At 38.8% G+C, this 11,164-nt stretch overlaps 1 protein-coding gene across 1 annotated transcript in view; it reads right to left on the bottom strand.

Moving 5' to 3' along the window:
- Ppil4 (peptidylprolyl isomerase (cyclophilin)-like 4) overlaps positions 1-11,164 on the bottom strand; it is a 31,854-nt gene that overhangs the window by 17,375 nt on the left and 3,315 nt on the right. The window contains exons 4-10 of the mRNA XM_013026948.1: positions 10,881-10,998; positions 7,420-7,562; positions 6,438-6,534; positions 5,352-5,468; positions 4,202-4,326; positions 1,902-1,968; positions 663-774 (exon numbers count right to left, since the gene is read on the bottom strand). Coding sequence (XP_012882402.1) covers positions 663-774; positions 1,902-1,968; positions 4,202-4,326; positions 5,352-5,468; positions 6,438-6,534; positions 7,420-7,562; positions 10,881-10,998 — 779 coding nt within the window. The remainder of the gene's footprint in view (positions 1-662; positions 775-1,901; positions 1,969-4,201; positions 4,327-5,351; positions 5,469-6,437; positions 6,535-7,419; positions 7,563-10,880; positions 10,999-11,164) is intronic.

Below are 11,164 nucleotides of genomic sequence, written 5' to 3'. Positions count from 1 at the left end.
AAAAAAAAAAAAGTCTTGTGGATTTGTCTGCCTGGGTTGGTTTCCAGGGGCTGGCTTCATACCTTGATCCTCTTAGCTTCTTGAGTGGCTAGTATTATAGTTGTGAGCCACTGACACTCAGCTGATAGTTTAGTTTTTAAGATGCAAAACTTCAAAAAAAAATTAAGTTTGGCTGGGTGCTGGCGGCCCATGCCTGTAATTCTAGCTACTCAGGAGGCTGAGATCTGAAGATCACAGTTCCTGCGGAGACAGGAAAGTCCATAAGACTCTTATCTTCAATTAACCACCAGAATACCAGAAGTGGAGGTATGACTCAAGGGGTAGAGAATCAGCTGTGAATGGAAAAGCTAAGCAAAAGCATGAGACCAGAGCCAGAGCAGGAGACCTAGAGTTTAAATACTAGTACTGGCACCTAACTAAATAAATGAAACTGCCATAAAGTCAAATTACTTTAAAAACATATTATATGCAGTAATTGTAACTAACTTATAGTATAGACAAACATAGGAAATACAGGCACATACCTTAGAATCTAGATAGTATCCTTACAAAGTCATGGCAGGAGTAATAATCTATTAACATTTCTCCTAATTAACAATACTAATCTAAGGGCATTAGCAAGCATGCAAAGAACAGCAATAAAACAAGATAAATCAACATACCTTTTCCTTTCCATTTAACCTTTGCAACAGACTGGCTAAAATCCACATGTATTCTTCTGTCATCTATAAGTACATTATCCATTTTGAAGAATGCTTTTTCACAATCTTCTTCCTGATTGTAATTATAAAAACTCAAGCATAATGTGTATGGAAAATATTTCTATAGCAAGAACAAATACTGAAAATACAATCTGTTGTTACTAAATTAATATTTGAGTATGTACTACACATAAGGTAGCACTAATGCTATGCACTTGTTATCTCAAGTCTGGAAACCATTCTGTTAGGTACTATCTATCATCATCTCCGTTTTCTCAATGGAAAAATAGCAGCTTAGTGGGCATAGTAGTAGCCAGAGTTGGTCATACAGTAGGCAAGGATGACAGACAGAATTTTGAATTGAGGCAGTCTGATTGAAGTAGATATACATATACTTACCAATTATGTTAACATGGGTCTATAATCCTTTTTACTCAAATCCAAAAATACTGTATCCTAAAAAGTGAAAGCTAATTGGGAAAGGAAGATCAGTGGGAGGGGAGACAAAGAAAGGTAATGGAGAGGAGTAAATTATAAGCCAACTACAGTATATACATGTGCAAAAATGTCATGATAAAATCTATTAAAAAACAATGTTGAAAATGAACTACACAACTTGTGGGCTGGGATGGAGGGAAAAACTGGGAGAGCATGGGAAGGTGTAACACTATCCAAGAAGAAATGTACTCTTTACCTGACTTCTGTAACTCCTTTGTACATCTTTTTTTTTTTTTCTAAATTAGATGTAGGGCTTGAACTTAGGGCCTGAAGCCTGTCCCCTGAGCCCATTTTTTGCTAAAGGCTAGTGCTTTACCACTTTGAGACACTTCTCATTTTCTGGTAGTTAACTGGAGATAAGAGTCTCTTTTCTGCTGGAACAGAGACCCTCAGATCTCAGCCTCCTGATTAGCTAGGATTACAGGCATGAGTCACTGATGCTCCACAGTACACCACCTTTATAACATCAACAAAAAATCCATACAAAAGCAAACTGAAGGAAAAATATCAAAATAAACAGATAAACACAAAGGCAGATACTCAGGCAAGGTGGCATGTACCTATAATCCAAACTATTCAGATGGCTAAAGAGAATCAGTTTGAGGTCAGCTTGGGCCTCAAAAAGAGCAAAGTTCCATCTCAAAAAACAAACGAACATAAACACCAAACCTAACAAACATACTTATGATATTTATGACATACCTTTTCAAATTCAATAAAAGCATAACAGAGGGATTCTCCTGTTTTCCAATCCCGGATAACTTCACAACTAAAAGGAAAAATTTTTTTAATTACTTAAAGAACAAACAATTCACTCACATTCTTCAAAAACTGAAGAATAAAATAAGCTGGTTGTTAAAAGGCGACGTTAATAAGAGTGCCTTGCTAGGTAGGCACTTCCTTTTGCTCTTGTTCTCACTCAGAGCTCCCTTTTCCTTTTCTCCTCCATGCCTCCTTTTCTCCTTTCCCCTCTCTCCTTTTCTTTCTTCTTCCTCTTCCCTCCTCCCCACCCCCCTCTAACTAGAACTCTCAGTCAGGACCTAGAGCTCTCACTCAGCTTGCTTGCTGAAGGCTACTACTTCAACCATACCTCCTACTGTTTGTTAGCTAATAGGAGATAGGGTCTCTTAGACATTTTAGCCTGAGCTGACTTTGAACTGAGATCATCTCCACATCTCAGCCTCCTGAACTAGGAGCTACCAGCACCTGGAATGCTTTCACTATTTTTCAAATAGGATCTTGAGTTTTTGCTGGGGGTGTGGATCACCATCCTTCTATTTAGGCTTCCCACACAGCAGGGATGTATGATCACATTTTGAGTGTGTGATCACTCAGCTCTTATTGACTGATACAGGCCTTTTAAACTTTTTTCCCTCAGGCTAGGTTGGAATTGTGATGCAGGTGTGAACCACAGGGCCTGGCTTCTCCAAATCTTTTGAAAAATAATACTTTAAAAGAAAACAGTGAGGCTGGGAAAGTGGCTCAGTGGTAGAGTGCTTGCCTTGCATGCATGAGGCCCTGGGTTAGATTCCTCAGCACCACATAAGCAAAAAGAAAAAAAGCCGGAAGTGGCGCTGTGGCTCAAGTGGTAGAGCGTTAGCCTTGAGCTGAAGAGCTGAGGGACAGCGCCCAGGCCCAGAGTTCAGACCCCACGACCTGACCCAAAAAAAAAAAAAGAGAAAACAGTCATAAGCCATGATGCTGGTGAATCATGCTAGGGCTTGATTCTGAGCTTATTCTGAGTCTGAGGAGCTCACTCAGTTCAAAAGCTGGGAGCAGAAGGCCCTGAGTTCAGTGCACGTGCACACACGCGCGCGTGCGCGCGTACACACACACACACACACACACACACACAGAAGAGGGAAGGGAAGGGAAGGGAAGGGGAGGGGAGGGGAGGGAAGGGAAGGGGGAGAAGGAGGAGAGGGAAAGGGATCCATCAAATAGAGGGAAAGAACTGCCTTAACTGGTGAGTGAGGGCAAATATAGTCTAAGGATTTTACACAAATGTATAAAATAAAACAATAAAACCTGTTCCTTTTTTTTATGGGGGGAGGAGTTGTGCTGGTGAGCTTTTGTGCTTAAGGTTAGTGCTCTACCACTTGAGCCTCAACTCTACTTCTGGCTTTTTTGGAGATTATTTGGACATAAGAATCTCATAGTTTCCTGCCTGGGCTGGCTTCAAAATGTGATCCTCACATCTCAGCCTCCTGAATAATGAAGATTACAGGCATGAGCTACCAATTCCAGCTTGAAATTGTTTTTAAAAAGGGGGGTAGGAGGGGCTGGGAAGGTGGCTCAGTGGTAGAGTGCTTGCCTTGCATGCATGAGGCCCTGGGTTCAATTCCCAAGCACCAATAAACAGAAAAAGCCAGAAGTGGCGCTGTGGCTCAAGGGGTAAAGAGCTGAAGAGCTGAGGGACAGTGCCCAGGCCCAGGGTTCAGGCCCCTCAACTGACCAAAGGAAAGGGGGTAGTGGGAAAAAGGAGATAAGATTAATCAGGATACACTGTAAACATGTGGAAATGTTACAATGGAATCTCCCTTGTATAAGTAATGCATATTTTTAAAAAAACAACTGCTTTTCAGCACAATGCCAGAGGTTCACACTATAATCCTAGTTACTCAGAAGGATGAGATCTGAGGATCTCAGTTCAAAATCAGTCCAGGCAGACAAATCCAGAAAGGCTCTTATCTGTAATTAACTAGTAAAAAGTCAAAAATGGAGGTGTGGTTCAAGTGTTAAAGCACGAGCTTTGAGTGAAAAAGCTAAGGGAGAGAGCTCGGGCCTCAGTTCAAACTAAGACACACACAAAAAAAAGTTTAACAAGAAAAGAAAATCATCTGTCAGTGCTGGGGGCATGGTTCAAGTGGCAGAGTACCTGCCTAGTTAGCCCAAGGCACTGAGTTCAAACTCCAATACTTAAAGGGAGGGAGAGAGAGAGAGAATACAATCAATTCAAACAAAGGTATTGCTAAAAAATTCTCACTACTTGTAGGGATTACCTTCTTATTGGCCCAAATCTTGAGAATATTATTTCCAGATCCTCATCTGTGGTCACTGGGTTCAGTTTACACACAAATAGCACATTTTCTGGAGGTTTAATATCTGCATCAGGTAGGTCTCCCACCTATATAAACAGTGACACAAGTCAATTTTTTTATTTAGCTTCCATTAAAAATACCTGATCTAAGTAGAGCATTTGCCTAGCATGCCCAGGTGTTCTGGGCCTGATCCATAACATGTACCTGGGGAGAAACAGCACAGGAAGAGGAGGAAGATGTGTATGTCTGCAGATGTGACATCTAGGAAGGACTCACATGCATTAGCTTTGGCTGTGGGTACATCACCATAATCAAACCATGAGGCAACAGGCAAAAAAACCTAAACTAAATATATTTTAGAGTGCTCAATTTCAATCCAGGTTTACCTTTAACTACTATTCTATTATTTAATTTCAACAATTAAGTAGCACAATGAAGAATTATTCTTTAACATACATAAAATTCAGGCTAATAAGCCCTCAAAAACTGAGTTGAATAGGGCTGAGAACATAGCTCCAGTGTTACAATGCCTGCTTATCAAGCACAAAGCCCTGAGTTCAAACCCCAGTACCACCAAGGAAAGCCACATGAAGCAATTAAAATTCAGTTAATAATTATAAATTAGATATCCACATTCCATGTTTAAGAAGGCATTTGGCACCATATTGATAATGGAACCAAATTTGTTGGCTTTTTTTGTCTTTCTGTGTGTGTTTTGTTGTGCCATTACTGGTTAGGGCCTTGAGCTTTCACTTGACCTTTTTGATTACAACTGGTACTACTCTACCACTTGAGCTACACCTCTGCTTCCTGGCTTTTTGCTGGTAAATTAGAGTCTCTCATATTTATCTGCCTGGGCTGGCTTCAAACTGCATTTCTGAGATCTGAGCATAAATTATAGGCATTATGAATTATAGGCATGAGCCCACTGGTGCTAGGCTCAAGTTTATTATTTTCACGTCATATGATATTAAACTTAATTTTAAAAAATTCTCTTCATTGACATTTTAGTACTTTTAGACTATCACAAGAGCCAAAAATAGAGATCCAGAATAAGAATGTGATAAATACGTTATAAAACAAATATCTGGGCAAAGATAATTTATCTTACCATCTCTAAAAGAATAGCTTGTGTTTTGGCCTCTTTTTCTGCCTTTATTTCTTCTACTTCCTCAGCTGATCTTCCCTTGAAGTCATCAATTTCTTCATCTGCTCCTATTCGACCACTCTATAAGATACAAGTCATTGATATATTTAAAAGATTACAATATAAGAGAAACATGGAAGACATTAAATTTTAGTCTTAGTTTTACCAAACATGTTAGAATATCCAGCAACTGAAACAAACCTTAAACTGACTTAAATTAATTCCATAATATTAGCCAGATTGAGCTTAGCTCATACTATAAAATCAAAATAAATACTTCAATAGACATTACTATTCTCCAACTAATACTAAATGAGAAAGAAAATCTTAGAGTCAAGAACCCATCTCAATCATAAATTCAGCTTTGAGGAAGCCTCAAAAGCAGAAATTTATACCTCAAAATATCTGGAAGAACAGTCTGTGCTAGTCCACAGAAATTTCTGGGTTCAGGGCTGGGAAGGTGGCTCAGTGGTAGAGCGCTTGCCTTGCATGCCTGAGGCCCTGGGTTCGATTCCTCAGCACCACATAAGCAAAAAGAAAAAAGTCGGAAGTGGCACTGTGGCTCAAGTGGTAGAGCGCTAGCCTTGAGCTGAAGAGTTGAGGGACAGCGCCCAGGCCCAGAGTTCAGGCCCCACGACCGGACCCCAAAAAAGAAATTTCTGGGTTCTAGCCTGGTTCCAGAAGATGCCCAGATGAAAAGTATCCCCACAGGATGACATTTAATTTGGCCTTGAAGCTAGTTTCCCAACTTGGTTAGGTGATAATAAAATTTATTCCAAGGTGTTGTTCATATAAGCTTCCAGAACTAAGACTGTTCTGTAGGACAGAAACTAAGAAAAGAAATTAGGGAAAAGAAAAAGTTATAAAAAAAACAAAAACAAAAAAACTTGCTCTAGTATAACTGAACACGAAAATCCTTACGAAGAATTTTGGTAACTCATACAGACATTACTACTTATGGAGAAATGAGTTTTGAAAGATCAGTAAGCCAAACTCACACAGACATTACTACTATGCATGTACATTCTAATCGTAAGCCAGTTTACTTACATCTAACTGTTCCCTTGTGGGTTCTGGTGATCGATCAGGAATTAATAAATCAGGAGGGTCATCAAATGGATCATCTAAAATCACTGTATGATTTATCCTTACAAAATAGATCCAAACCAAATGTTAACATTTAATTCATCTTAGAACCTATATCTTACCTTTACAAATTATAACAAACAACTTAAGAATTTCTAATGCCAAAGAAAACTTATATTACACAAGATATTAGTGGTTATACTTTTATAATGAGTGCTACTATTTTTCATTGTTTGATATTAAGTTATTATTGTGCATTACTTTAAAATATGTCTTGGGCTGGGAAGGTGGTTCAGTGGCTTGCCTCGCATGCCCTGGGTTCGATTCCTTAGCACCATATACACAGAAAAAGCTGGAAGTGGTGCTATGGCCCAAGTGGTAGAATGCTAGCTTGAGCAAAAGCAGCTCAGGGACAGCACCCAGGCCCTGAGCTCAAGCCCCAGGACTGGCAAAAAAATATGTCTAAATCTTAGTACTTTTGCCCTATTTCTTAGTATTCTGCATTAAGCACTAATAGTCCTCCCAACATTAACCAACTGTAAATTATTGGTACAAGTATCCTTTTTATAAGAATTCTTGCCGGGCGCTGGTGGCTCACGCCTATAATCCTAGCTACTCAGGAGGCTGAGATCTGAGGATCATGGTTCAAAGCCAGCCTGGGCAGGAAAGACCGTGAGACTCCTATCTCCAATAAACCACCAGAAAACCGGAAGTGGCGCTGTAGCTCAAGTGGTAGAGCGCTCGCCTTGAGCTGAAGAGCTGAGGGACAGCCCCCAGGCCCAGAGTTCAAGCCCCACGACCGACCAAAAAAAAAAAAAAAAAAAGAATTATTATCATTTGTTTTAAGTCATATTTTGAAATTATACATTATTCTATGCATATGAATAGTGAACCACCACAGTACTCAACATTCTAGTATGTTCAAGATAATAAATTGTGCTCATACCTGATATCTTGATAAGGTACAAAATCCTTGTCAACAAAGGTCTCATTAATTTTCTTGACTATGTCCATGCCTTCTGTCACCTCCCCAAACACTGTATGAACACCATCAAGGTAATCTAGGTTTTCTCCTGTAGTAATAAGAAACTACACAGGAAGACAAAGAATAAACATAATTGTAACTGAAAGTCACTGAAGACTATCAAAACTACACAAGTGACTCTAGCTTTACTATACCAATTCTTATACTTGTTGCTAGAACGAAGAGCTATGGAACTCATTTATACAAACACCAATATGTACACAGATGCCCCTATAGTCTAAAATACTTGAACAAACCATAGCTCCATTTCTGAGTTGAACAGAATAATCAACAAAAAGTAGAAGACATATGTTTTATAACAAGTAATAAATACTGCAAGGAAACAGGCTACAAAGTAAACAGTGATAACCATGGATGACAGGATTATGGGTATTAATACTTTCTTCTTTGCAGTTTTCTGTATTTTCTAAATCACTCACAATGGCCCAGGTATAGTGGCATAAGCCTGAAATGCTAGCTTCTTGGGAGGCAGAGCTGAGGATATTGCTATTTGAGGCCAGAACAAACCTCAACTCCATCTTGATCAAACATTGGGTGTAGTTGTACACCCAATAGCTGTAGCTGTAGTTGTACAGCTACGATGAGGTTTAGTGGCAACACAGCTCTTATCGCCAGTGACATGGGAAAGAACAAGTTAGGATAACAGTCCAGGCCAGCCCTAAGCATAAAACAAGACACTACCTCAACAAATAACCAAGAATTATTCCTCACTGTATTAGAAAAGCCAATCCAAACATTCAAGTGGAATCATAAAAGACCACGAATAGCAGAAATTCTAAGTAAAGGAGCACTACTGGAAATATCACACTAGCAGATTCTAAATTATACTACAAAGCCATAGTAACAAAACCAGACCTGAAAACCAACAGAACAGTATAGAAAGACCCAATTAATCAACAAAAAGCAGTATAGCTGTGGCTCAAATGGTAGAGGGCTAGCCTTAAGCAAAAAGGATAAGGGACAGGGCCATGCTGAGTTCAAGCCTCAGTATTGGTGTGCGCAGACCACACAGAGAGAGAGAGAGAGAGAGAGAGAGAGAGAGAAAGAGAAAGAGAAACAGAGAGAGAAATAAACTCCAAGTCAGGCACCAGTGGCTCACACCTCTAGCTACTCAGGAGGCTGAGATCTGAGGATCGTGGTTCAAAGCCAGCCCAGGCCGGAAAGTCTGTGAGACTCTTACCTCCAATTAAACCACCAGAAAACTGGAAGTGAAGCTGTGACTCAAAGTGGTAGAGCACTAGCCTTGAGCAAAAAAGCTCAGGGACAGCACTCAGGCTCTAAGTTCAAGCCCCATAATCAACCAAAAAAATAAATAAATAAACTCAAAATGGATCAAAGGTAAGACCTGATACTTTAAATTTGCTTCAAGAAAATATGGGGAAAACCTTAGACGTTATAGGCATATATCCTGAATAAGACTACAACTTCCCAGAGGAAGAGAACAAAGACTGGCAAATGAAACTATAATTAAACTACATGGTTTCTATATAACAAAAGAAAAAAACCACCTGAACTAAAAGACAACCCATGAAAGAAAATCTTTGGTTATTCAACTGACAAAGGATTAATAACCAAGCATTCAAAGAACTCAAAAAAGTAAAACAGCAAATGAATAATCCAGTTTATAAATGAATAAAAGAAATGAACAGACAATTCTCAGAAGAAGAAATACAAATGGCCAATTGACACATGAAGAATTGTTTAGCATGATTAGCCATAAAGGAAATACAATCAAAACCACATTAAGATTCCATTTCACCCCAGTTGAAATAGCTATTATCATCCTGCCCATGCAATTGTAACCCCTCTGTACAGTATGTTCACAAATAAAATTAAAAAAAAAAAAAGAAATAGCTATTATCAATAGCTATTGATGCAGGGGATTGTAAACTAGTGTGACCACAATGGAACTTATGTAGAGGTTCTTCCAGAAACTAAAATTAGACTACCTTTATGACTCTATCATAAAATTATTGGGTATATATGTCAAGAAGAATAAATCAATATATACCTATTAATACCTATGTTTATCGCAACACTGTTCACAATACCCAAAGGATGGAATCAGCCAAGGTGCCCAAAAACAGATAAAGAAGATGTGTGTGTGTGTGTACACATACACACACAATGGAATATCACATATCATTTTTTTTCAAATGATGTCATTTGGAAAAAAAGTATGGAATTAGAGGACAACTTCTTTTTTTTTTCTTGTCAGTCATGGGGCCTGAACCCTGGGCCTGGGCACTGTCCCTCAGCTCTTCAGCTCAAAGCTAGTGGCTCTACTACTTGAGCCACAGCATTACTTCGGGCTTTTTTCTGCTTATGTGGTGTTAAGGAATTGAACCCAGGGCCTCATGTACGCAAGACAAGCGCTCTACCACTGAGCCACATTACCACCCCCGAGGACAAAGTATTATGTGAGACAAGACAAGCTCAAAAACCAAGATACCCATTGGGTTGGGAGGGATGGGAGGAGGGGACAATGATGAAAGAAGTGACATCCATTAAAACAATTACACTTATAAACTGATTTGTTGAATGGTTACTTCTTTATACAATTACTTAATAAAAGTATAATTTAGGGCTGGGAAGGTGGCTCAGTGATAGAGCGCTTGCCTTGCATACCTGAGGCCCTGGGTTCAATTCCTCAGCACCACATAAGCAAAAAGAAAAAAAAGCCGGAAGTGCCACTGTGGCTCAAGTGGTAGAGCGCTAGCCTTGAGCTGAAGAGCTGAGGGACAGCGCCCAGGCCCAGAGTTCAGGCCCCACGAATGGACCCAAAAAAAGTAAAAAATTAAAAATTAAAAAAAATAAAAATGTAATTTAAAGATATTCTATATTTAGACATCACATGTGGAAGCTAGACTTAAAAGACATACATATTCATGAATATATATGCACATACATATCTGTATACATATAATTATATATATATATATATATATATATATATATATATATATTATATATAATGGAATGCTCTCTAATGCATAACTAACATATGCCAATTAAAAAAACTACTAGGAAAATAAGGCAAAAGAGGACTGGGCATGGCTTAAGTGGCTAAGTGACTGCCTTACCAACATGAGACTTCACTCTTAAAAAAGAAATTATTCACAATGAAAGTAGTTTATATTTAAGAGGACAAAATCATGTGTGTTGCCTGGTCTTGTGCTAAAGCTTGCACTTTACCACTGAACAACATCATAGCCCTTTTTTTAAATACAGAAAAAAAGCAGTACTTTTTTTTCCTCCCAATGCCTTTGCTTACATTATTTTATTACTGAATAGGTTAAAAAAATAACTTCATGGTCCCTTCTAGTCCATTTCTAGGCAAAATTCAGGAAATGGTTCCTAACCTGAGATCCATGCTGACCGCTGCCATTGTTCACCATGGATACAGTGCCTTTCTTCTTGTGCTTAATTCTTGGCACTTTTTCTGCCTCAAAGAAGCTTGCTTGATCACCATATAGTTGTCTGAAAATGTAAAGTTACAAAACCTAAGTCCTCTTAAAATGGAACACAGAGGTGCTATAACACAGATTGTTTCTTTATAGAAATGCAAGTATGATTCAAAACACTGCTCCTGCATGAGCCACCAGAGCTGCTTCTCTCCTCTTTTTTAATGTAGACATTTGTAGAA

The sequence above is a fragment of the Dipodomys ordii genome, unplaced genomic scaffold (assembly GCF_000151885.1).
Source record: "Dipodomys ordii isolate 6190 unplaced genomic scaffold, Dord_2.0 Scaffold98, whole genome shotgun sequence".
Taxonomy (NCBI): Eukaryota; Metazoa; Chordata; class Mammalia; order Rodentia; family Heteromyidae; genus Dipodomys; species Dipodomys ordii.
This window is presented reverse-complemented; position numbering and strand designations above follow the sequence as displayed.